Source organism: Giraffa tippelskirchi, chromosome 1 (genome assembly GCF_054371585.1).
Source record: "Giraffa tippelskirchi isolate mGirTip1 chromosome 1, T2T-mGirTip1v1.2.pri, whole genome shotgun sequence".
NCBI lineage: Eukaryota > Metazoa > Chordata > Mammalia > Artiodactyla > Giraffidae > Giraffa > Giraffa tippelskirchi.
The window spans coordinates 204,562,414-204,590,137 of record NC_137275.1 but is presented as its reverse complement, the minus strand read 5'-3'; the positions used below and the strand labels follow the sequence as shown (position 1 = coordinate 204,590,137).

The following is a 27,724-nucleotide window of genomic DNA, read 5'->3' as shown; positions in this document are numbered from 1 at the left end:
GAAAACGTTTTTCTAAACATTGGGAGCATCACCCATATGTCAGCTTCCATCTGTCGGTTTTCTGAGCCCCAGCCCAGCATCGGCCAGGTGTCTCCAGGCCCAGGATGCCGTGATTGACTGTTCAGAGCACTCCTCAGGGAGCTGGTTTTGTGGTTTTTCTCCTTTTAAGTGATTTTAAGAGGAAAGGTCAGAAAATGCAGAGAGGCCACTGCAAATGGTGTCACAGCACTACTCACCGGTCATGAAGAGCAGCAATCTTGGAAGGACACTGCAAATACTGCTTAAACCGGAGCTCAAAGGCTTGTCCGATGGAGCCGATGACATCCTGGGCCAGCCCATCACAACATTCCAGAATGTGACAAGCTGTGGGAGCAAGAGACACAGGCCCATTAGAGGCAGACACTGGAGCTGCCCAGACTCCTTCTTCCTGAGGCCGAAACCCCACAGCCTAGGGAAGAAGAGGGGGCCAAGGAGGTGGCTTTCATAACATGTCCTGGCAGCTCTGCCTGCAGCCTAATTCCCAGGAGCCCCCAGACACACAGCTTCACCACAGGGATCCATTTCTTAATAGCTTATTCTCTGCAAAAGTAAAGGTTCTATTTGTAAGTCCATTTTAAGTTTTTAAAATTCAACTTGATGGCTTTTGAATTGCTTGAGAGTCTATAAAATATGAACTCTGAACTCAACTGGGAAATAGAGTTTGGAGGGAAATCTTAACATAACAAAGGAATCCCTCTAAGACCCCATGAGCCTTCAAAATGGACTTCAACTTACTCTTTTTAAAATGCATTTATTTTTAATTGGAGGATAACTGCTTCACAATGTTGCGTTGGTTTCTGCCATACATCAGCATGAATCAGCCTTAGGTATACATATGTCCCCTCCCTCTTGAACCTCCCTCCCCACCTCTCACTCCCTCCCACCCCATCTAGGTTGTCACAGAGCTATGAGTTGAGCTGCCTGCGTCATACAGCAAATCCCCACTGGCTATCTGTTTTACATGTGGTAATGTATGTTTCAATGCTACTCTCTCAATTCATTCCACCCTGTCCCTTCCCTAGCTGTGTCCACAAGTCTGTTCTCTATGTCTGCGTCTCTATTGCTGCCCTGCAAATAGGTTCATCAGTACCATTTTTCTAGATTTCATGTATATGCGTTAATATACGATATTTGTTTTTTCTTTCTGACTTACTTCACTCTGTATAACAGGTTCTCATTTCATCCACCTCACTAGAACTGACTCAAATTCATTCCTTTTATGACAGAGTAATATTCCATTGTATATTTGTACAACAACTTCTTTATCCATTCATCTGTCGAAGGACATCTAGGCTGTTTGCATGTCCCGGCTATTGTAAACAGTGCTGCAATGAACATTGGGGTACATTTGTCTCATAGAATCATGGTTTTTCTCAGGATATATGCCTAATAGTGGGATTGCTGGCTCATATGGTAGTTTCATTCCTAGATTTTTCAAGAAATCCGTTCTCCATAGTGGACAGTATCAATTTACATTCCCACCAATCGTGCAAGAAGGTTCCCTTTTCTCCAGTGTTTACTGTTTGCAGATTTTTTTTTTTTGATGATGATGGCCATTCTGAACAGCGTGAGGTGATACCTCATTGTAGTTAAACAGACTCTTACTGAATGAATTCTGAGGTATCCTATGGCCTTGGAGCAAGTTATTTGCTTATTTCCTAGGGCAAGTAAAGCATCATCACCAAATGTGGCAACTCAAAGCAGTAAGACTCAACTCAAAGCATCTTAACTTTTAAGATGCATTTAAAGAGATACTAATTAACCAGTATGACCAACCCACTGCATGCCATCTGCATGTACACCAGATGAGGCTGGATATTCATGCTGGTTCTCATAAAAGGGGTGTTGGCAGTCAGATGAGAGCCCCATCAGGGACCTGGAGCAACCCTTAACCCATTGGGGTGCCTGCCTTCCTGGTGGCCAGGCTGTGGTATAATCCATGCGGAACTCTCAGAGAAAAAAGGGTCAAATGGAGGAAGGTGCCAGAGAAGGCCCCCTCTGCTCTACAAGTAGAACTGTCCCCTCCCCAGACGCATGTCCATGGCATCCCACAGAAGCATCTCAGCCCCTCCACGTGGCACCCTGACCAGTGGAACATGTTCTGCTACTAATGAGATACAGGCATTCTCCCTGGAGAAAATGACAGATGTGTGTGTCACACTCCATCTTTCTCTTGCCACCAGTTAGGACACAACTGTGTTTCAACGAGGTTCCTCCAGGAGCACGGTGGATGCTCAGCAGTGAGGAGAAGCATTGCTACAGCAGTGAGCTGTTCCCTGGGGCAGTGATTAGGGAGATGCAGAAGCACTGCCGCTGCAGGAGAAGCCAGCAAAGAGAGGACTCATTAAGACAGGAAACTGCGCGGGAAGGAGCAGAGACATCACCACCTCCACAGTTTGGCCGCTTTTCCATCACGATGCCGCCTTCTCCATGCACAACGCCAGCCAGGCACCGCACAGCCCACCCTGATGGTGGCTGCTGGGCTGGGGAGCCTGAGGTTTCTTCTCCTCACAGGCTCAAGGAAGGAGCATGCCTCTGAGGACACAGAAACAAGAATTTTCTGGGAAGACCAAGTGTAACTGGATTGCTGCTTTGGGCTGCAATGCAGTACCCTTGGGTCTCATGTCCATGCTCAATTGCTTAGTCATGTGCAACTCTTGTGACCCTATGGACTGTAGCCCACCAGGCTCCTCTGTCCATAGGCTTCCCCAGGCAAGCATACGGGAGTGAGCTGCCATCTCCTTCTCCAGGGGATCTTCCCGACCCAGGAATCAAACCATGTCTCTTCATCTCCTACACTGGCAGGTGGATACTTTACCACTGAGCCACCAGGGAAGCCCCATCCCTTGGATACACTAGCTCTAGCACAGATACGGCTAAGGCATTTGTCCCAGGAGACAGATGTCCCAGCTGTATTTCTGTTATTCAATAATGATATTGTTTTATGTTATTATTGGTATTAGTATTTATTATTAACCCAAGTAAGCATAAAGCAAGCCCATATTAAGCAGCTGTTGTAGTCGCATGGTTGTTCATTAATGGACAGGACTGGAGGTATCTTTCCAGCCAATAAGGAAATAGGAGTCTAGGACGGATTGAGGGAAAGACACCTGGCTCCCCCACCTGCCCCATTTTTCCAGCCACACTTGTCCTCTCCACCCAGCACAGCACCAGCCGAGGGAACCAGTTGGCTAGTACTTTGGAGAACCAGAATAACGCCTGGGGATGAGTCAAGAAAGAGAAGCTTGTTTTTCTTCTAAGGAGAAAAGCAGCGCGCTAGGCTTTAACACAGTGAATGAAGAATGAGGTTTCTACCGAGGTCCACACAGCCCTCTCACCTTCTACACACCAGAGACGTCCAGGCCTGAAACAGGTCTTCTTTAAGTCGGTTCCTGGGACCTTTGGAAGATGCAGGGCTCTGGGTGGAAGCCCCTCTCTTGGTGACAGTGGAGCCCTAGTATTTGGATACAAGAGGGTGACAGAACCTGCAGATGCAGAATTAGATCATGACTCCAGGCTCTGGGGCTGGGCTCAGTCCTCAATGGACTGAGTAAGTATCATCTGTTAGTTGGGTCTGAGGATCCTTCTGTAGAATGACTTCTCTGTGCGCCAGAAACTCACTCCAAATCTAAAACCAACCTGGGCTGACAGTCTCTCTGGGCCTGGTATTTTCTCTTGGTGTCGCAATGGTTTTTCGCTTAAAAGCCACTATCATCTAGTCTCACTTATGGGAGGATTATGAGGGCCTCCCTAAAGGTGACCACCGGGGCTGCTTGTTTTCCATCCCACAATGAAAACAGGGAGCTGGAGGTGTCTGCTGTTCATGAGAAGGAGAAGCACTAGATGAAAAGTACATACAGAGTGGTGGGGCCCAGAGTCAAGACTCAAAATGACGTTGTAAAACCTAAAATCTGGCCCCCAAACAAACACAGCAGCAGCAAAATGAGGTCATTCCTCAATCAGTCCCTTTTGGAGAAAACTGGCCCTTCTGTTAGCAGTACGGTAGTGTACCACTGGGGGTGAACAGCAGTGCACAGATGGGGGGTGAGGACCAGAGATGCTTGTTTGCCCAGCTGGTCTCTCTCCTTGACCAAAAGCAAGGCTGACATCTCTCTCCAGGAGCTCACTCAGACCACACAGCAGCCACCTCAGCCCTGACACTAGCAAGGGTCCTCATCAGGCTTCACCACAAAGGCCACTACCAACCTGGGATGAGCCACTTGAGAGCAGCCTGTGCTGAGGCCCTTGTGATCACATCAGATAGAACTGAGACATGGCATCTTTACTCACATGGCAACCACACATCTTCCACGCACAGGAGACACTGCCAGGGCAGAAGTTACTATGTAAGATGCCAGTTCAGTTTCCCTATGGCTCCAGGTAAGTCCAGAGGCCAGTGGCTGCACCTGTCCACTGGTGGTCAAGGCTGCCCCAGCCATCTAACTGATGAATGGACTGCAGGCCACCTGGGACCTCCATTCATCTGAGCTTGCTCTCTGAGCCCTGCCTGGGACAGTTGCTCTGTTAGTCAGCACAAACAAGTGATGCCACAATAAGAAATAGCCCCAGCATCTCAGGGGCAAGACAACTCCATTCTTGTCTGCTCATTCCTGGGCAACTCTCCTCAATCACCTCAACTCTCCTCAACCAGGTGGTGGCACCTTGCACCAGGCTGCTTTGATCCTTCAATCCTGAATTTCGATACAAGGCCTCCTCCACAAGCCAGGGAAGAAAGAGACAGAAGGGCCTTGTACCAGCACTCATGCATTCTGCTCTCCCACAGAACTGTCACCTGGCTCCTCCTCTACCGTGGAGAGGCTGGCAGTGCTGTCTCCTGGGAGCTTGGGAGGAAGGAGGTCAGGACATAAGTGAGCACTAGCAATGCTTATCACGTGCACCAAACACCCAAATGGCTTTACTTCTGTAAATAAGAAGTTGTCAAGGCTTGTTCATGCTTACCAGTAAAGAACTCTTCACTATACTGAGCGTATGTCCCAAATAGATGTTAACTTATTTATAAATTAATTGTGTTAGTCGCTCAGTTGTGCCTGACTCTTTGCGACCCCATGGACTACAGCCCACCAGGCTCCTCTGTCCATGAGATTTTCCAGGCAAGGATACTGGAGTGGGTTGCCATTTCCTTCTCCAGGGGATCTTCCCAACCCAGGGATCGAACATAACATAACAGTTCTTTCTTTCCTTGTGCTCAGTTGTGTCCAACTCTTTGTGACCCCATGGACTGTAACCTGCCAGGCTCCTCTGTCAATGGAATTTTCCAGGCAAGAATACTGGAGCGAGTTGCCATTTCCTACTCCAGGGTTTCTCTGGATCCAGGAATCAAACCTGCATCTCCTGTGTCTGCTGCATTGACGGGTGAATTCTTTACCACTAGAACCTCCTGAGAAGCCCAATATAATGGTATGTATATTATAAAAGTATCTTTTAAAGCATGTAGGGCTTCCCTGGTGGCTCAGACAGTAAAGAATCTGTCTGCAATGCAGGAGACACTGGTTTGATCCGTGGGTAGGGAAGATCCCCTGGAGAAGGGAATGACAACCCACTCCAGTATTCTTGCCTGGAGAATCCCATGGACAGAGGAGCCTTACAGGCTACAGTCCATGGGGTCACAAAGAGTTGGATATGACTGTCACTTTCTTTTTCCCTTTCAAAAATGATGCAACAAAGATAAACAAAAGTTCCCAGATGTCTTGTTGACCCTGAAAGCATCACACTGTCAGTTATTATCTCAAAGCAAGATAAATATTTTGAGTGAGGTTCATCATGAACAATGATGGATAAAAATTCATCTTTCCATCCCTGGAAAACTTTTCTTAATCATTTAGAGTTTGGAGGGGTTGATTCCTTATCTGATTATTGTGTGTATGTGTGTGTGTGTAAGTAAGACCCCAATTCCCATACCCCCTCTGTGGTCCTGGAGCCACTAACACACAGAAAGGATGTCACTGGTTCACTGCACATTTTATGTATGATTACAAGGTAATTCCCCCTCTATCTCAGATCAGCAGCGACTGTAAACAGAGGCTCCAGCACATGTCTCCCACCACAGTGGCCACGTCGATACCCTGTGGGATGGGCCACCTCACCTTGGTGGGCACTAGTTCCATGGGGGGGAACTCTGCAAGTACGGGCAGAAAACCGCTCAGGATCTGTGCTTCTCTTTCAGGAAGTCATGACCCTTTCCACCCACACCCACACCACTCTTAACTCACACTTCACAGCCATCCAGCCTCCCCAAGGCAGCCCAGCCCTTGCAGCGGTCCAATCTTGGACTCTCCTACTGTCCTCATATCTAGACTCACAGACTCTCCAAGAGTTCAAGTTCACAGCCACATTCTCTACCAACTGGTGACTGACACAGGGAATCTCAGAGACACCTGGAATCATTGCCCAATCAGAAAAAGACCCTACCAAACAATGACTTGTCTCTCTTTCTCCTAGTGGGCTGATAACTCTCACCCCTTAAAAGGAACACTGAACACCAGTGAATTCTTAGCAGAGAGCTAGAGGCTACAAACTCAAGCGTAGTTTTCAGTCAACTCTAGTTTGTTCACTTAATATATTCACATGCTCCTCATTGTTTCAGATTTTTTAATCCAAGACAGGTAAGAACTTCAAGATTCATCTCCCATGCTCTTAATTAAGAGTTGTTTTCAACATCACTAATTATTAGAGAAATGCAAACTAAAACCACAATGAGGTATCACCTCACACCAGTCAGACTGGCCATGATCAAAAAATCTACAAACAATAAATGCTGGAGAGGGTGTGGAGAAAGGGGAATTCTTTTACATTATTGGTGGAAATGTAAATTGATACAGCCACTGTGAAGAACAGTATGGAGGTTCTTTAAAAATACTAAAAGTAGAACTACCATATGACCCAGATATCCCACTCCTGGGCATATACTCTGAGAAGACCATAATTCATATTAATGCATATATGTGGAATCTAGAAAAATGGTACAGATGAACCTATTTCCAGGGCAGGAATAGAGACCCAAACTTAAGGAACAGCCATGTGGACACAGGGTGGGAAAGGAAGGTGAAATGAATTGGGAGATTAGGATTGACACATCTACACTACCATGTGTAAAACAGATAGCTGGTGGGAAGCTGCTGTACAGCACAGGGAGCTCAGCTCATTGCTCTGCAGTGATGTGGGGGATGGGAGAGAGACTCAAGAGGGAGGGCCTATATGTGTACATATAGCTGATTGACTTCATTGTAGGACAGACACTAACACGATATCATAAAGCAACTATACCCCAGTAATAAATAAACAAATAAAACAAAAAGATACGTGCACCCCAATGTTCATTGCAGCACTATTTACAATAGTCAGGACATGGAAGCAATCTAAATGTCCATCAACAGAAGTAGCATATGTATGCTACTGTGTATAAAATAGATAACTATTGAGAACCTAACATATAGCACAGGGAACTCTACTCAGTGCTCTGTGATGACTTAAATGGGATGGAAATCCAAAAACAAGGGGATATATGTATATGCTCAGCTCATTCACTGCTGTACAACAGAAACAAACATAACATTGTAAAGCAACTATATTCCAATAAAAAATAATAAAAATTTAAAAATTGAGTTTAATATGTGTTCTAGCCCTAGAGCAGCAAACTAAAAGTATAAGGAGATAATTTTGCACCCATCAGACTGGCAGGAATCTAAAAACCTGAAAATGCCAAGTGTTGAAGAAGCCAAGGAGCCCTCCTGTGCCACTTGTGGAATTGCAAAGTGAAACAACCATTTTTTTAAAAGTTGAAGATGTCCCCAAACACAGTAATTTGTCCCAGAGGTATAAACCCTAAGAACATTCTTGCACATGAGCACAAGGCAAATGTACAAAATATCTACTGGAGACTTCACTCAGTAGACACTTGTTGAGCATAGACTGTGTACCGTGCCCTATCCTATAATCTACAGATACAGCAAGAAACAAAACAGAGTCCTGCTCTCACGAAGCTGACAGTCTAGAGGGCAGACACTGAAAATAAGAAAGGAAAAATACACCATTTGCATGGATGGAATGGTGCCCCTGCACAAAGCCCTGTCTGCATCCTGACCTCTTGAACCTGTGTAAAAGGGTCTTTCCAGATGTCCTTAAGCTAAGGACCTCAAGAATAGATCATTCTGGATTAGGATGGGCCCTAAATCCAATGACAAGTTTCTTATTATAAGGGACAGAAGAGGAGACAATGTGAAGACGGATGCCGAGACTAAAGTGATGCAACCACAAGCCAAGGGCTCCTGGAGCCACCAGACACTGGAAAAGGCAGGAAGGCTCCTCCCCAGAACCTTTGGAGGAAGCATAGCTCTGCCCACATCTTGATTTTAGACCCTGAGCCTCCAGAACTATGAGAGAGCAACTTTTGTTGTCTTAAGTCACAAAGTTTGTGGTAATTTGTTCCAGTGGTCACAGGGTTCCCCTGGTAACTCAGCTGGTATAGACTCCACCTGCAATGCAGGAGACCCCAATTCAATTTCTGGGTCAGGAAGATCCCCTGGAGAAGGGACAGGCTACCCACTCCAGTATTTATGGGCTTCCCTGGTGGCACAGATGGTAAAGAATCTGTCTACAATGCAGGAGACCTGGATTTGACCCCTGGGTTGGGAAGATCCTCTGGAGGAGGAAATGGCAATCCACTCCAGTATTCTTGCCTGGAGAATCCCATGGACAGAGGAGCCTAGCAGGCTACAGTCCATGTGGTGGGTTACAATCCATGGGGTCACAAAGAGTTGGACACGACCAAGCAACTAAGCACAGCACAGCACAGTCACAGAAAACCAATACAAACATAAAGACAATATGGTAAAATGTAAATGTAAATTTTGTAAAAACAAAAATGTAAAATAAAGAGGATAAATGAGGATGACATGTCAGGATACATTTAACAGGAGGCTTCCTGTGTGCTGTTTTCAGTCTTGCATGAATTCTATGTTCCTTAACAGCACCTGAATACAGGTGCCAGAGAGCTGGCAAGCCGCTTCGGGATTAATAGAAATTCATGTATCTCATTCGTATGGAAATTCCATACGGTGAATAGCAGCCATTTACAACTCTCCTCCTTTCTGATATGTAAAGTAACTTTTACAACCCCCTCTATTGAGAATGATTCTAGCCTCCGGCTTTCTGGATGACTTGTTAGATTTTTGATCCCTGTCTCAGCTAAAAAGGGCTATCTTGTAGGAGAGTATATATATGCCTGCAATATGTTAAATAAACGCCTTTGTTCCATCAGAGCACTGGTCTCTGTGTCTCTCTCTCTCCACCCCTCTCTCCCTCTCTCTCCTCTGTCCCCTTCATGTGGCTCAGCCTCTTTTTTTCCTTCTTTCACTTTTTTATCGGTTGGCTCTATACCCCCAAGTTCTGGTCCATTAAAGGACCACAACAACAACAGTATAGGATAAAATATAGGATGACCAGGGAAGGTGACCTAGGAGGTGATGTCACAGAAGAAGCCTGAAGGAAGTCAGGGAGTGAACCATGGGAAGGTCTAGGGTAAGAATGTCACAGGCATGGGGTTAAACAGGTGCAAAGGCCCTGAGGCAGGTGCTTGATTGACATGTTCAAGGATGAGCCAGAAAGTAGTGGAGCTGGAGTGGAGGTGGGAGAAAATCACAGGAAACAAGACAGCGGACAGACCAGGGATCAGCTCACATCGTGACAAGTGAGACAAGCTCTGTGGAAGGAGGAAAGACTTAGCTCATGCTTTGTCACAGCAAGGGGCCTAGGAGACTTGTGAGCAGAGATGTGCAGCAGGCTGGTACAAGTCTGAGTCAGCCAGAGTCTGAAAGTCTGACTTTCTGGGCTGGGCAGAAATATTCAGGGTCTTCTGCACAGCATGTTTAAAGCCCAGAGGTTGGCTTGTTTGTAAAAAAACACTGTTGACAATAGCCAGATAGGGGAAACAACAACCAAATCATTCGCCCACAGGAAAATTAACATCCCACAGCAGAGTTATTTGATGAAATTTAACCTCCTGGCTTAAAAAAACAAATCGTTGCTTTCACCTATAATGAGGTGATGAGGTTTTGCTTCTAGGGAAAGGGAAAGTCGAAGGAGGTGCTCTATTATTTAAGGAGTTCACACTCTGTAAGGTTCTACCAGAAAGTTACCTTCTGGGACCTACAAAGTTAAGGTAACCTACAAAGTTACCTTCTGGGGCCTCTGGTCCAAAGCCAGAGGAACCCTAAATTCAGGGTTGAAATGACCATGAGCTAGTAGAGCGGCCTGAAGAAGGAAGTGCGGTCGTGGGAGCAGCAGTCCATGGGGGACTCCCCTCTCAAGCCAATTCACCACGTTTCCCTTATTCAGGAAACCCTTGGGGGAAAGCAGGGTTTTTCAAGCTGAACAGAGGGCTCTCTGCCATCAGGTCAACACCACAGGGCATGATTTTCTACAGCAAGCTCAGGAGTTCAAGTGGGTGCCTGAACAGGGATGCTACTGTGCTTATAGGTTATAGGAAGTACAAGCCACCTGCAGGCAGCCGTAGGTCTACTTTTGTGACCCAAATAGTCACAATAGACATTTGTCTGAACCAACAGACATTTGGTTGCAGGGGATGGGAATCATTGGGTCATAATATGCAGATGACACCACCCTTATGGCAGAAAGTGAAGAAGAACTAAAGAGCCTCTTGATGAAAGTGAAAGAGGAGAGTGAAAAAGTTGGCTTAAAGCTCAACGTTCAGAAAACTAAGATCATGGCATCTGGTCCCATCACTTCATGGCAAATAGATGAGGAAAGAGTGGAAACAGTGTCAGACTTTATTTTTTGGGCTCCAAAATCACTGCTGATGGTGATTGCAGCCATGAAATTAAAAGACGCTTACTCCTTGGAAGGAAGGTTATGGCCAACCTAGATAGCATATTGAAAAGCAGAGACATTACTTTGCCAACAAAAGTCCGTCTAGTCAAGGCTATGAAGGTTATGGCCAACCTAGATAGCATATTGAAAAGCAGAGACATTACTTTGCCAACAAAAGTCTGTCTAGTCAAGGCTATGGTTTTTCCAGTGGTCATGTATGGATGTGAGAGTTGGACAGTGAAGAAAGCTGAGCGCTGCAGAATTGATGCTTTTGAACTGTGGTGTGGGAGAAGACTCTTGAGAGTCCCTTGGACTGCAAGGAGATCCAATCAATCCATCCTAAAGGAGATCAATCCTGGGTGTTCATTGGAAGGACTGATGTTGAAGCTGAAACTCCAATACTTTGGCCACCTCATGCGAAGAGTTGACTCATTGGAAAAGACCCTAATGCTGGGTAGGATTGGGGGCAGGAGGAGAAGGGGACGACAGAGGATGAGATGGTGGGATGGCATCACTGGCTCGATGGACATGGGTTTGGGTAGACTCCGGGAGTTGGTGATGGACAGATAGGCCTGGCGTGCTGCAGTTCATGGGGTCACAAAGAGTCGGACACGACTGAGCCACTGAACTGAACTGAACTCAATCCAAATTCCATTGTGAAAAGAAAATGATATATTAGGATCCTCCAAAGCCTGCTTTGTTGAGAGTTTTATCCTACACATATCAGGAGTTACCTTCCAGGCCTCCTTCCTGGTTGGCTTTGCCTTTCAATAATAAGGTGCTGACTTCATGAAACTTGCTCATTTGCAATGCTTATCTCGAGGTGGTAGTGGTGGTTACCACAGAGCTTAATGACTTGGGTCAGAGATCCTTTACTCTTCCACCAGATTAATTAGATAAGCCATGGATTCTTGATACTCGAGAGAAAAATATGGATGCTGGTCTGTAAATACTTCTAGATTAACCAAAACACACACAGGAATGTATAAGCAGGAATCAATGTGGAAAAGATGAATGATAACGGTGAGGGACTCTGACTCATCTCTGTAGGATTTTGACAGAAGACTTTCTGAGTTTCAGATGTGGAATCAGATATCTGTCCATTCTGAGGAGCTCTGCCGGCAGCCAGGGAATCACAGTGCTACAAGGCTTACCCCAGCATGTTGACAGGGGCCACTGTGTGGGGAGTTGGCTATCTAAGAGTCCAAATAAGAACACTTACTCCCAGAATATCTTGCTAATATGACTCCTGCATGTCAGAGGCCATTCTTACTAAATTAAACTCTCTGCCTGGAAGTTTAATTCCAGGAGGAGGAAGAAGAACAGAGCAACCGGGGGAGCCCTCCGCCAGCATCTTATGGAAGGAGGTAGTGGTGGGGTGGACATACATGGGATGAAGGCAAAGCCAACTCTGAGATACTGTTCATAGTTGGACTCATGCAACCCTCCTCCCTTCACCTACTGCCTCGCAGAAGGCTGTAGCTCCCTGTGTGTGTGTGTGTGTGTGTGTGTGTGTGTGTGTGTGTTTGCGGGGGTGGCAGGGGTGGGGACAGAGATGTGATAGATAAAGAAGGCTGCAAATTCCTGTCGGAGGGCAGGTCTGGCTCCCTTGTCTCCTGAATCTGAGCTGGCTAGGACTGTTTTGATTGGTAAACTATGACAGAGGTGGAGCCGTGCCTGGCCTTTCACTTGATGTGTCCACGTTGGCATCATGGAGCCCAGAGTTGCTACATGGGACGTCCTACTTCTTTGATGGAGGAACCACCTGGAGGGACCCTGAGATTCCATGCAAAGGGAGAAGGACCCTGCTGACTTAGAATTCTAGTCCTTCCCGCCAAGGTATGAGGCATGGAAGTGAAATCAGTCTGGCCCTTCTAGACCAGGCCAGCTACCAGCCAAAGATCACCCAAGACCCCATTGATGCCACATAGAGCAGAAAAACTGGCCAACTGAGCCCTGCCTGGACTCGTGACACAATATATCAAAAAATACTTTTAAAATGACGGTTGTTAAGCCACAAAGCTGTGTTACAGGCAACAGATAATTGGAAGGAAGGAGTGAACATCTCCCACAAAGCATCTCAAAGGACCCCTTTGCTAATGGTACCATCAAAGCACCAGCAGCATAGTACAGAGGTCTGGCGTCTGTCTTCACATTAGCACTGCACACAGGTCCCAAGGGGGAGCTGGTCTAGAAACCAACACGCATGTGAAATATATCCTGATTTCCATGACTTTGAAAAGGCACTGTGGGCAGAAGGCACTGCTGGTTTTTGCCTATGAAACAAGACACTAGCTTGTATGCTTCTATAGCCCTAAGTCAAATTGCATGGGGTTATATTCCTTCAAGGTCTGTCCCTAGAGCCTGATTTCTCAGCCTTGGCTGAACATGGGCACCGCTGCTCTGAGGCCTGAGCACTGGGATTTTTTAAATTCCCTAGGTGATTTAAAATATAGCTCATTTTGAGAACCATTGACCTAGGAACCATTAAAGGTATCAAAAGAAAGTCTAGGATTACTTGAGGTTATCTTGGAACAAACAAAAATAAAAGAAGAACTTCAACCAGTGTAACTTTGGAATGTGGTGCAGCCTGCCACCTCCCCCCCCCCCAAGGTTAGTGGGAAAACAGAATTCCAAAATCACATCTGTGTTGAAATTTTAAAAGAAGAGAGAGAGAGAGAGAGAGAGTGTGTGTGTGCGTGTGTACAGACAAAAATTCTGCAAAGCCAACTAAGAAATTTTTATTGGTTTCTGGGGTAGAGGGTGGGAGGAGGCGGAGAACCAATGGGTGGTGAAGGGAAGGGCCACTTTGTGTTGTTACACGCCCCACTGGTGAGCGTCATCGATGATTCTCAATTGGAGTCGTGCGCCACCTGGTGGCTGCCTGGAATTCAAGAGTAGCACACTCCCTACTCGGCCCACCGGCCCAAGCCTGTTAACACTGGCAGGGTGGTTGCACTGTTTGTAACTGATGGGGTGGTGGGTACGAAGGGAAGGTCTAGGAACAGAAGGTCCATGAGGATGGGAAGTACTTGATCTTTCAAATCCCCTACCTAGCCTGTGTCTGAGGCCTGTGTCTAGCATTTTTTGCGGGGTTTAAGAGGAGAGGCCTGAGCTTGGACACTGGCCTCCAGGGCCGTGCAGAGCAGTATGAGACTGTTGGCAGTGGACAAATGAGGAGATGGTGTCGGGCAGGAGGCTAGCAGTTTGTAAAGGTTTCAGGTGTAACTGAGTCCCCCTTCAGAGTCTAAGTGGGAGCTGCCTTGCACAGGTCAGGTGTACCAAGTGTTAGCCGTCTGGATACAGGTGTGTGTTTCAGACTCTCAGATATCCAGCGTCTCCTATACAGATGTGTGGTTCAGACTCTAAGATATCCAGTGTCTCCTAACCCAGCCAGGTGTGCCGCCACACTTCACTGCCTGTAAAGCTCAATTATCGTTGACAGTACGATAGAACACTTGTTCGTGCAGGTGAAGAGGGCTTAGATCATGAAGACCAACTTGTATCCAGTGTTAAGCCCAGCTGCACATGAATGAGAAATGACAAAGGTCACACATGGCTTACCTCTGCGATTAACAGGGTCCTTAGCAACATATGCAACGTAGTCTGTTGTGTCCTGTGAAAGAAAAAGGAGATGTCACATCACTAATCACGGGTGAAGCAGATGCATCGTGTATACAGCAGCTCAGATACCAAGAGCAGCCCAAACGACAGACCAGCTAAAGGACATATCTCGAACTGTACGGAGGGCAGGGATCACCGGAGATGGGCAGACAGCTCTTGCACACTCACACTGTGAGCAGCAAGGACCTAGGAGGCCCAGGTACTCAACATGTTGGATCACCCAAGGAGTTGTAAAAACACTGATCACTGAGTCCCAGCTCCAGATAATCTGATTTAACCAGAGAGGACGTGGGGCCCGGGCATCAGAATTTTTAAAAGCTTCTCAGATAATTCTATGATGGACCAAGGCTGAGAACCACTACCATCAGCTCTCCAACAATGGTGCTCAAATCTGAACTGGTGTCAAGAGTCCCCTGCAAGGCTTGTTACAGCGCAGATTGCTGGGCCCCACCCCAGGGTCTCCAACTGGGCAGGTCCGAGCTGAGGGCCCAAAATGTACATTTCTGACAAGCATCCAGGCAGCTTCTGCTGCTGATCTGGGGAGCACACTGAGAAAATCAGAAGTGGATGTTCAAAGATTGGTCACAAATACGCCTAACGGGTGGGTGAGATATGATGACTTAATGACTGATTTTAATCCTTTTGAGATGGTTCCAAAGTTTGAAGTCCCCTTGCTGATTCACCTACTTAGCAATTGATGATCTCAGAAGTGGGCCTAGGCAACCATGTGGATTTTAGTTTCTAAACAGAGGAACCAACAATTCTCTGAATTCTTTGTGTGTGTGTGTGTGTGTGCGCGCGTGCGCACGCTGGGTCTTCATTGCTGCATGTGGGCTTTCTCTAGTTGTTGCAAGCAAGGGCTGCTCGCTAGTTGTGCACAGGCTTCTCATTAAGGCAGCTTCTCTTGTTGCGGAGCACAGGCTCTAGGGCACGTGGGCTTAGTTGCCCTGCAGCCTGTGAGCTCAATCCCCAGACCAAGTATCAAACCTGTGTCCCCTGCACTGGCAGGCCAATTCTCAACCACTCGACCACCAGCAGTGGCCACAGGACTGGAAAAGGTCAGTTTTCATCCCAATCCCTAAGAAAGCAATGCCAAAGAATGCTCAAACTACTGCACAATTGCAATCGTCTCACACGCTAGTACAGTAATGCTGAAAATTCTCTAAGCTGGGCTTCAACAATATGTGAACTGTGAACTCCCAGATGTTCAAGCTGGATTTAGAAAAGGCAGAGGAACCAAAGATCAACTTGCCAACATCTGCTGGATCATCGAAAAAGCAAGAGAGTTCCAGAAAAACATCTATTTCTGCTTTACTGACTATGCCAAAGCATTTGACTCTGTGGATCACAATAAACTGTGGAAAATTCTGAAAGAGATGGGAATACCTGACCTGCCTCTTGAGAAACCTGTATGCAGGTCAAGAAGTAACAGTTAGAACTGGACATGGAACTTTCCAACACACTGGTTCCAAATAGGAAAAGAAGTACGTCAAGGCTATATATTGTCACCCTGCTTATTTAACTTATATGCAGAGTACATCATGAGAAACGCTGGGATGGATGAAGCACAAGCTGGAATCAAGATTGCCAGGATAAATATCAATAACCTCAGATATGCAGATGACACCACCCTTATGGCAGAAAGCAAAGAAGAACTAAACAGCCTCTTGATGAAAGTGAAAGAGGAGAGGATAAAGTTGGCTTAAAGCTCAACATTCAGAAAACAAAGATCATGGCATCTGGTCCCATCACTTCATGGCAAATAGATGGGGAAACAGTGGAAACAATGACTGACTTTATTTTTTGGGGCTCCAAAATCACTGCAGATGGTGACTGCAGCCATGAAATTAAAAGATGCTTACTCCTTGGGAGAAAAGTTATGACCAACCTAGATAGCATATTAAAAAGCAGAGACATTACATTGTCAACAAAGGTCTGTCTAGTCAAGGCTATGGTTTTTCCAGTAGTCATGTATGGATGTGAGAGTTGGACTATAAGGAAAGCTGAGTGCCAAAGAACTGATGCTTTTGAACTGTGGTGTTGGAGAAGACTCTTGAGAGTCCCTTGGACTGCAAGGAGATCCAACCAGTCCATCCTAAATGAAATCAGTCCTGAATATTCATTGGAAGGACTGATGTTGAAGCTGAAACTCCAATACTTTGGCCACCTGATGCGAAGAGCTGACTCATTTGAAAAGACCCTGATGCTGGGAAAGATTGAAGGCGGGAGGAGAAGGGGATGACAGAGGATGAGATGGTTGGATGGCATCACTGACTCAATGGACATGAGTTTGTGTAAACTCCAGGAGTTGTGATGGACAGGGAGGCCTGGCGTGCTGCAGTCGATGGGGTCACAAAGAGTTGGACACACCTGAGCGAATGAACTGAACTGAACTGAACTGGACCACCAGGGAAGTTCCATCTCTGAATTCTTGAAAGCAAAAGAAAGACTTTGCTGCAAAGTTGATATTTTCAACATTCAAAAAATTCTCAAGGCAGAGGGGCAACTGGTAAAGTTCTCCCCGTGGCTGCTGGTATTTCCCCAACGTGATGGTTTCAGAGGACTCCAAGTTTGATTTTTTGTTTGTTGTTTTTTCAGCATTTGCATGACTGTCATGAGTTCCTTCATTGTGATTCTCTGTGGGCAGAGAAGACAACCCCTTCTCTCCCTACAGCACTCCAGGAAACCCTCCAATGTGTGAGGGAACAGGGGAGAGTGGGGGTGGAGTGGGGGATGCCATGGTATGATCATCCATGGCAGGGAGTTGATGGTTCAAGGTGTTTTTCCAGATGTCACTCCCCAGAACTCACAACCACTCACTAAATAAGGGGAGAGCTTCCAGCAGCTCTTGATACATTGGACTGCTAACCTGGGGTCATTCTCCAGCATGCAGCCTGGCTGAGCTGGTTCCTCTTCCTGCCCAGACCACTCTCCTTTGGTATATTCAAAGGACCCGGGAATTGGAGTGGGAGACCAACAGTCGACACAGCTTCCTATTGTTTCATCAGGGAAGATCTGCTCAGAATCTAAAGCTATTTGGCAAAAATAAGGATTGTAGCTTGTACTCATAGACACCCTTTCTGGATGCAAGAGATGTGAATGTCAGAAGTGACCCTAGAGAGCACTAGTGTTTCTCAATCTGAGATCCACAGAATGCTGGGTTTGGGCGTATATTCTCCAGCTTTTGAGATATCACCAGAATCTCTTTTATGGTTTCCTTTCCATGAAAATCTTAAAAGTTAATACAAGAAAATGTGGGATCACTCGAACAACAACTGTGTCATCAAGCTCTGCATGCAATTTCAGTGCCAAGATTTTCAGTGGGGTTTCCAACATTCTGGGTGCCACAATTTTTAAAGAATTAGAGAGAAAAGAACAAGCAGACTAGATGCCTTTGCCCCACCTGAAGCAATTTAATGTCACTTTTGTACGCAATGATATATGACTGAAGTGTTTACTTGAATAGAAGAAATTAGTGGAAAGAGTGAGTCATCCGATGCCTGTGATAGTACAGTTGCTGCCCTCAAAAGCACCATGGTGGCCAGTTTTAGAGTCACATTGGGAGCAGGGATTTAGTTTCAGCAAAACCTTATGCATCACAGCAAATTAATTTTACTTTGAATGTTGTCGAGTCTTACTGTGTTTATTTGCACTTCCAAGTTTGATTGGGATTTACAGTTTAATAAAAGATGTAAACAAAAGGAGTCTATACATAATTTATTTTTGCACATATTTTGATAACAAAGTTAGAGTCCACACTTCTGGCATATACAAGGAAATTCTTCTTTTTCAATCCTTACTCCAGTCTGAGAAATGCTCTGCTGGCTCCAAGCTAGGGAAGGAAGACTAGGCAAGAGACATGATGTGCCCTTGTTACTCAACTGATCAGCGGTTAAGCCAAGGACACAGCCTTTATGATGCCAAAAATGATGCATTTCTGGCACAGTAGGGAAATGTATTGCTATTCAAAACAATGCTATTGACATCACCCAGTCATACAGTGAGCACTCTAAGTTCCAAAGATGGGGCTGCCAAGCGCTTATTCTGTATTTATACATGTGTCTTCTCACTCCCAAGCTTTTCTGAGCCCAACCATTATTCTGACATTCTTTTAGCGATCTTTTAAAACTGCTAATAATAGTAGATAATAATTGTAGTATGCCTATTTATTGTAAGGATTAACAGTCTGTCTTATTTGCCTTATTCATTGTAAGAATAAGACAATTATAATGAATAAGAGAAATACTGTCTTATTCCAGCCTGTCTTATTTGACATTTCAAAACACCATATTCTTACCCAGTAAACTGAGTCACAAAGCAAAAAATTGACACATACTTAGCATCAGAACAAGGAAGAGAAGTAAGAATTGTTAGTTTTATTTAAAACATCTACCAATTGTAATGGTTAGAAATAAATTTGGAATGGGAACTCAGGCAGAAGGTGATATGCATTTGAATTGCTTAAAATTAAAAACTAACTAAGTTTCCTACCCCCTGGAATCATAACATTTTTTGTATCAGAAAAAACATTAAAAGCTATGAATTACTTTAGGGGTCACAGAAATGTTTCCTTTTTTAAGAAGAGGTGATGATGAAAATGGAAAATAGTTCACAGATCTTAGTGCATCCTGGATAAGAAAAAATAATTTCAACACAGGACAATGTATTTGACTTTCCATTTCCCATATCTTTGCACCTCCTCTCATAACATCATCATGAAGATGAGATTTGAGACAAGTTCTTGAAAGGAGATGTTGATGCAAGTGTTCAGTTTTTCTGCACCTTATTTTTCAAACTGGATCAACTTCCAAATCTAAGAAACTGGTTCCAAGCATTACATTAGGCAAGAAGTAGAGAGCCAGTGCAAAATAATTAGACCTGGTTACAGATGTAAGTATAAACATGTGTATATGTCTAGTATATGTGCAGCACAGGTAGAGAATAAGTGTATAATCATGTCTTGATGTAATCTTCAGAAGTGCTCCTTGGATGGGCTTGATTATGGAAGACTTCCACTTTCTAAACATACGTCTCAATGAGGTATTTCATTTGCAGTGGATCATAAGAAATCAGAGGATTGAAAAGAAAATAAAGGAAGGGAAGGAAAGGAAAAAAGAAGAGGAAAGCATCCTGGCAGACTTCTGAAAATTAGACCCTATGTATGAAATAGGGCTAAAGCCAGTGAAACCCACTGAATAAGATGTTTAAATAATGCTTTGGTCATTCTGTGACACTTTCAGTTCAGTTTAGTCGCTCAGTCGTATCTGACTCTTTGTGACCTCATGGACCGCAGCACGCCAGGCCTCCCTGTCCATCACCAACTCCTGGAGTTTACTCAAACTCATGCCCATTGAGTTGATGATGACATCCAACCCTTTCATCCTCTGTCATCCCCTTCTCCTCCCACCTTCAATCTTTCCCAACATCAGGGTCTTTTCAAATTAGTCAGCTCTTCACATCAGGTGGCCAAAGTATTGGAGTTTCAGCTTCAACATCAGTCCTTCCAATGAATATTCAGGACTGATTTCCTTTAGAATGGACTGGTTGGATCTCCTTGCAGTCCAAGGGACTCTCAAGAGTCTTCTCCAACACCACAGTTCAAAAGCATCAGTTCTTCGGCACTCAGCTTTCTTTATAGTCCAACTCTCACATCCATACATGACTACTGGAAAAACCATAGCCTTGACTGGACAAACCTTTGTTGGCAAAGTAATGTCCTGCTTTTTAATATGCTGTCTAGGTTGGTCATAACTTTTCTCCCAAGGAGTAAGCATCTTTTAATTTCATGGCTGCAGTCACCATCTGCAGTGATTTTGGAGCCTCAAAAAATAAAGTCCTTCACTGTTTCCCCATCTATTTGCCATGAAGTGATGGGACCAGATGCCATGATCTTAGTTTTCTAAATGTTGAGTTGTAAGCCAGCTTTATCCTCTCCTCTTTCACTTTCATCAAGAGGCTCATTAGTTCTTCGCTTTCTGCCATAAGGGTGACACTTTAGCAGAGGTTTAAGGGCAAAGAGCCATCTGCAGGGTGGCCAAGTCCCTCTCCTGCCAGTGCCCTTGGTTCAGGCATCTTCCTGTCTCAGACCCTTGAGATGCAGCCTGTATCTCCCCAGCAGGAGCACCTGAGTGATGCTGGGGAGATGGGAGTGATACCTCCCCAGAGGCTGCAGCATGTGGGGGAGAGAAGGGCAGGCACAGGCTTTCCTGTAGCGAATACACTCAGTGTCATGATTACACTGTCTTTTGGAAACGTGAGACTGGAGCCATCAGAAGAAATCACTCTCTTGATTTGGCTTTCAATGTGCCAACCGCAGTTTTACAATCAGACTACCCAGGTGGGAGTGTGGAAGAAAGGTATATGAGTTAAACATGGAGTCTGGGAAAAATCCCCTTTCCTGGCTAGAAATAGACAAGGTCCCTGGCCTTGGGATAAGAAGTAATTAATATAATGCACTGATTACTCAGGCTATCTTGGACCAGTAAGGCTTACATAAAATCTGAACACTGCCAAACCAACAATTTGATAAAATAATACAAACAACAACAAGGATAACAAAAATACTGTCCTGCCTGAGGAGGAAGTGATTTTCCTGACACTGAAACTGAATGCTAGCCTTGTATTGTAGATTTCCTGACCATATATGGGGAGCAAATTCCCTAGTTATGCCACTTTCTTAATAAAAGAAGCAACAAAAACTGGAACATTCTCTCATTCTCTATCCTCTCTCTCCACAACTCCTTCCCTGTTGGCAAAACAAATCATTAAAAGACGACAGTGTTAAATTTGGAGAGAAAAATACCAATTTCAAATATTTATGAATAAATCAGAGTAAGTAAATTCACAGCCTTTGACTAAGCTTAAAATCCCAAAATGGAGGACTCCAGGGGAGAGCCAAGAGGAAAACGGAGACAAAGCGGGACTGGCAGAGTCAGGCGAACACGCCGGCCATTTTGGAAACTAGGGAGCTATGTCATCACCCCTGAAGAAAGCCACCGCTTCAGACTTTTGACAGCTTTTGACTAATGAAATGAAATTTAATAGTAGGTCGTTGCCATGGGTCACCCCTAAAAAAAATGATAGGAAGAGCTTATGGAATGGAAGCAGAAATAGCTGATATCACAGTTAAATTTCCTTACAGGGTTCTAAGAGGCATGCTTTTGAAGCAGGGTCCCTTCTCAGCAACTCTGACAAAAACAAGCGAAAACAACTCCAGGGGTACTTACCGGGTCTCCCCCGGAGGCAAAGGAGATGGACTGCATGTGATGATTCGCTATAATCTGCCAGGCCAAAAACAAGAAACAAGATGTACTGTTATTACCCTTCCCATATCTCAGAAAACAAACTGTTTGTTGGCAGACAATACAAATCAATAAGGTTTCCTGAAAGCTGGTAAAATTGGTACCCAATGAAAAGAACAATTATAAACGTAGTAATAATAGATAACCTTGAGTGAACTTTCACAGCATATCAGCTATTCATCTAACTCCTTTGCCAGAATTATCTCATTTACCTCTCACAGCAGCCCTGTGAGGTAACAGCCATTGCAATCCCATTTTACAGATGAAGAGCCTGAGGCCCCCAGGGGCTAAGCAAGCGGTTGGCTCAAAGCTCTATAGTTAATAAAAGGCAGAGCTGAGACCTGAACACAGAGGGTCTTAATAACTATGCCTCTTTGAGAAGGAAAACGTCTCACCCACACACCAAAACACTTCAACTGTGCGGCTTGTTTCCAAAGACATATGGGGTCTAAAGAGCCCATAGCTGGAGGGGAGGGAAATGTGGCTGTCGCCTACTTCATCCGGTTTGTATCATGAGCACAGGAATTAACCTATATCCAAGATCAAAATCAATGCCCTCTCCAGCTCTCTTGTCATTGATCAATTTAAAAACCAGCAAGGATGTTCCAAGTTAATTTTAAAATGGGAAATTTCCATTAGCATTATCAACTGCAGCATACAGAGGAATTTAGTAGACACTGAGCAAATTAGAAGCTGCCCTAAATTTAAAAAGCTACATAAGTCTTCCCTGCTATTTTTATCTTTTTAAAGACAATGCAATGACACTGAGGTAAATTTCCGGGGGTGGGAACAGCACTCTTGCCTCCAGCCCAGCATAACCAAGTTTGTTTCTGCACAGCCCCCTCAGGCCCTCACCAGCAGGCAGGCAGGCAGAATTCACAGAGCTGTAATCCTACCCTCCAAGGGATTTTTCGGATCGTGCTCCAGTAAAACTCAAAGCAAAGCTATAACTGAATTACAAGATAAAATGAGATATTTTTAAATGCCTACTTCAGTTGTTGGCACTCACAAAAATACTCAGAATCTAGAAAAATCCTGAGCATATAAATGAATAAAAACAATGAGTCCAGCTCTGTAGCCTGTACCCAAACCCAGCTGGATCAAACTAATAGTTGCCTTTTGCAGCTTTCTGTTTCCTGCCTCTAGTCTAGGAGTAGAGGGCTCCCAGGAGAGCAATGAGGACGTAGCAGTCCCCAAATGATGACAAACTGTGATGACAAACTTCTAAAGTTGTTCATTTCTGCTTGTTAAATTTTTTAAGCTTTTATTCTAAAGCAGCCCTAAAGCTGAGATTTGGAAATCAAAGATTTCAGAATAAAATAGACATCATATTTGGTCAACATGACCATTACTGTGTGATTTTATGTTGTCCTTTTGGGTGGAGTAGAAATTGAAAAGGAGAGTAAGAAAATGAGAGCTGATTAACTAAAGGATGTGTTTTGCTCTGAGGGTGTTTCATCTTGTTTCTCCTCCTTGCAAGCTCTGCAGAGGAGAGCTAGCACTGCATTTCTGTGGTCTCTCTGGATTAGGAAGGGCATGTCCACTGAAGCTCCTTTTCAGTTTGCTACAGCCAGGCCTAAACTTGGGAGAGGCTGAAGGATGTGAGCTCTGGCTCCTGCCAAACCTTCCTCAGACTGTGCTCATGTCATCTGCACTGCCATCTCCCAGAACTCTCAAGCCTAGCACTCCCTCTCAAGGGCAGGACGATGTGACCAGGACATACCCAACCAGCCCGCAACCCCAGGATGGGGAAGGCCAACCATTGTGACCTCATCCTTTCTGCTCTGAGAGCCTGCCTCTCTCTCTCGTTTTGTTTTATGAGGTGGGACACGAAGTATAAGGTGGAATTACAACGCTCTCACAGAATTGAGGCCCATGGCCTGAGGATTCCTAAAAACAAAAGATGCAACAGTCCCATGGAATAAAAATGGAAGAGAACAGACTGCGGTTGCCAAGGAGGGAGCGGGCAGGAGGGAAACATTGGGAGTCGGGGATTAGCGAATGCAAACCATCATATAGAGAATGAATAAACAAGGTCCTACACTATGGCACAGGGAACTGTATTCAAATCATGTGATAAATCATAATGGAAAAGACTTTTTGAAAGAATATATATATAAATACATATATAACTGAATCACTTTGCTATACAGTAGAGATTTACAAAACATTGTAAATCAACTATACTTCAATTTAAAAAAAAAAAAAAAGAATGAAAGTGGGACTGTGAAGGAAACTCTGAGGAAACCTATCTCATTAGCTTTCACGCTCAAGCTTGCTGCACCCCAAACCACCACAGTGCTCAGCTAGAGGCAGCTCCAGAGAAAGGCTAAGCCCATTGCATCTTTTTAATCTACCACGAGATGACTTGTTACCCATCCCTCAGAAGGGCCGATGAGAAGAGACAAGGAGTTATCCATCAGTTGAATGAGGACAAAGGAATGGAGTGAGAAGTGGCATCCCGTACCTCAAAGCACAGACTAGGCATCGCCTCTCGTTTCTATGCCAGATCTAGAATTTACTTCAGCATCTGGGGTTGGGGGCAGGGTTGAGGTGGTATCCTATTCATCCTAAATGAATCTGGGCATGCTGCTTGCTTACCTGAGGGTGTGGAAATCAATAAATACGACTATGTTTAGCAAGATGAAGGTAACCCTGGGCATCCCCCGTAACACACTGCAGAGTGGGGAAGTGTGTCACTCAGAGGTCTGTGGATTGCCCAGCCTCCTCCATGGAGACACACCTGAATCCCAACTTGCACTGCCACCGACAGATCCCCAGACTGAGCTGAGCATGTTCACCTCCTTTGCTTCCTTTGGCCTTCAGAACCAAAGTTCTCTTGGTTCCAGGATAACTACTCATATACCCATTTTCCCAGCTGAAGGAACTACTAGTCAAAGAAACTTAAATGACAGACAGTGTGGAAAAACCCAACTATCTTAACAGAGTTTGCCTCAGTAAGCTTCATCACCCCCACCTCAGTCAGCTAGGACCCCTCCACACTGGACATGCCACAGATACACCATGTCACAACTCCATGACAGTCTCAACTGTGAGAGGCTCCAAAATAATGACCCACTAAGAAATTAAAAATACTGTCAATTAAACCCAGCATGTATCAAAGATGATAAATGTGAAAATTAAATGTGGGCTGTAGAACCAACAAAATACAACGTAAGAGAAAACAAAATGGGGCAAAAGAACATTGATAGGAAACTTTTGCATATACAAATACACCTCTTCTTAACTCTGCGTAAATCAGTGATTCCATGCATTTTCCTTCCCTCTCCTGCAAAAAAAAGGTAATTTATAGCAGAATTCAAAAGACCCAATTCCAGCTATCACTCACTTGTTGAACTTTAATAGTGGCAAGAGTTTGTAGACTGGTGAAAACTTTATACACATCTGTTTCACAGGGACCCAATAAAGCTGGAAACGGGAAGCCCTTTCAAACAGCCATGGTTTGGGGGTTCTGGGCAGGGCAGGGCCTGGGCGCCTACAGACCTGTTTGGAGTCCGGGGTCCGCAGGTTCAGGCTGGCGGTGGAAATGGTCAAGGAGATGCTCATGCCTGCAAACTGAAGATTGCTCTTGCCCAAGATGCTGGACAACATTTTGCTTGGAGGCTGTGAAATGAAGAAGCATTATTTTAGCTTTAGGGCCCCCACGCTATTCCATCCACCACACCTCCAACCTCCACCATCCCCTCTCATCAGGCCCGCGAAGGCAATGTCCCAGAAATGAGCTGGGAGGGTGGGATCTGACCCTAACACATGAATTCTAGAGTATGCAGTTTGCAAACTAAAGCACCTAACATGCACACACTGAGATGAGGACCCTGCAGAAAGGTCAGAGGTGTCAATACACCAGGCAGCTGCTCGTGTTGGGGTGTGTCTCATGGGGATCACTCATAAGCCTCAGGAAAGCATCACAAGCCACAAGTTTTGCAGCCTCAGAAACTGGTTTCATCCCACCAGGAAACTACTCAGGACTAGACTAAATAGACCAGCTCATGGGGCTGATGAACAATCAAATGGTCTAGTTAAAACCGTTGGGTCTGGGGCCAGCACAAGGATGGACAGACCCAGTTCTGCTCCAACTGGTGCATAACACAGTCCTCCAGAACTGTCCTTGGCACAGGGACCAACTGCCCCCCTATCCTTCCTTTTCAGATTAGAACATGCCCTCTTCTAAGATGCCAATGCACACTAGTTCTTAACCAGGCAGGCACTATTTTTGAATTCCTTGCCAGAGCTATTTAAAAAGAGAGATGCCTGAGGCCCACCCAGGAGATTCTGATTAAGCATACCAGAGTGGAGCCTCAAAATAGAAATTGCTTCCACCACTTTTGTCAAGAGGACCGTGAGGGAACCCTGAGATCTGCTGGTCAAGGACCATGTGACTATAAAAGCATTCCTGTTTTCAAAATTCTGGAGCCTGCCTGGTCCTCTGTGTCTCCTGTGGGCTGAATGAAACACAGGCTAGCACATTAAGTTGAGCCTTCATCCAAAATTATCTGCCTGAAATCCAGTTACTCTGTGGGTTCACAGATGTCTGCAAGCTATGAAAACAGAGCTGACCCAGAGCCCTGGAAGCAGCGGAGCCAATGACACAACCCACCCCAGAACCTCAGCCTTGGGACAGACTCGAAGACAGGGGTGCACGCACTTCCCAGCATTCAGTCCAGGCTTAGAAAAGTCCAGATGGTGGGTATTTAATTATGTATATACTAGACTCTTAAGGAAAGAGTTTTTCTATGTTTTCTCTTAATCAAATTTTTTTTTTTTTTTCCTTCTGGTCCAACCACCTCCAGGATGAAAAGGTCGAGGGATTAAAAGAGCAACCCCTGAAGCTAGGCGGCCTGAGCTTGAGCTCAGCTCCACCACCTTCTCACATTATAAGTTCCCATCCCTGTACCTCAGTTTCTATCACCTGTAAAATGGGGATATCCAGTGGTATTCTAGAGCTGGCTTGTTCTAGCTAATAAAAGCCAATTATTAATTTTTTAGAAGTTTTATGAGCTGGTCACAAAGAGTCGGACATGACTGAGTGACTGAACAACAACAACATGAACTGGCCATTAAAAGGAGCTGCTACTTAAAATTAATTTATGCAGACTTACAATTAAATCAATTACATTTAGAAAACAAGCAGTAAATACTCAAAACTCATCAATTCCTAATTGTTGCTAAGTTAGCTATTACTTATGCTGTTCAGGTTGGTGACTCAGTGGTAAAGCATCCACCTACCAGTGCAGGAGATGCAGGAGACTCGGGTTCAATCCCTGAGTCAGGAAAATGCCCTAGAGGAGGAAATGGCACCCCATTCCAGTACTTCTTGCCTGGAATATTCCACGGACAGAGGATCCTGGTGGGCTACAGTGCATGGGGTCACAAAGAGTCGGACATGACCAAGAGACTGAGTACGCATGCCCATGCTGTTCAGGTTACTTATGTCCATTACACGTGGCAGGGATGCTGTGTAACAGTGACCTAAAACACACTTCTTCCCAACTCCCCTTTAGGGATATCAGGTTAGAGCTTGAAATTGGCCATAGTGGAGGATTTACACCATGGAAACTGGCAAACATGACCAATTTAGTCATGACTAATTTAGCTTCTTAGTCTCCTTCTCCAGCCCCAAGAGCCTGTTGCTCAACTTTTACCAGCACACCCCTGAGGGCATCAACCACAAAGAGTTGCTCTAATGAAATTAATTAATGTACAGAAAAGCTGAGAAGAGCATCTGGCCCTGGTTTACAGGGTTTTAGATGTAGACCTGGGGTGATTACTTTGGCAACCCTATCAATTAGCCTTGATAGCTAACTATCCTCATCGACCATATGGCAAAGAGGGAAACTAAGCTCTTTTTGTTTTTAAAAGTGACAAGAGTCATTGTCACTGTAAGTTACCCCCTT

At 45.0% G+C, this 27,724-nt stretch overlaps 1 protein-coding gene across 1 annotated transcript in view; it reads right to left on the bottom strand.

Annotated features, from left to right (window-relative positions):
• The window catches only part of SHC3 (SHC adaptor protein 3), a 327,593-nt gene that overhangs the window by 62,811 nt on the left and 237,058 nt on the right, over positions 1–27,724 (bottom strand). Inside the window, exons 8-11 of the mRNA XM_081572376.1 lie at positions 25,314–25,433; positions 21,735–21,788; positions 14,449–14,500; positions 237–363 (exon numbers count right to left, since the gene is read on the bottom strand). Of these exons, the coding sequence (XP_081428502.1) occupies positions 237–363; positions 14,449–14,500; positions 21,735–21,788; positions 25,314–25,433 (353 nt within the window). The remainder of the gene's footprint in view (positions 1–236; positions 364–14,448; positions 14,501–21,734; positions 21,789–25,313; positions 25,434–27,724) is intronic.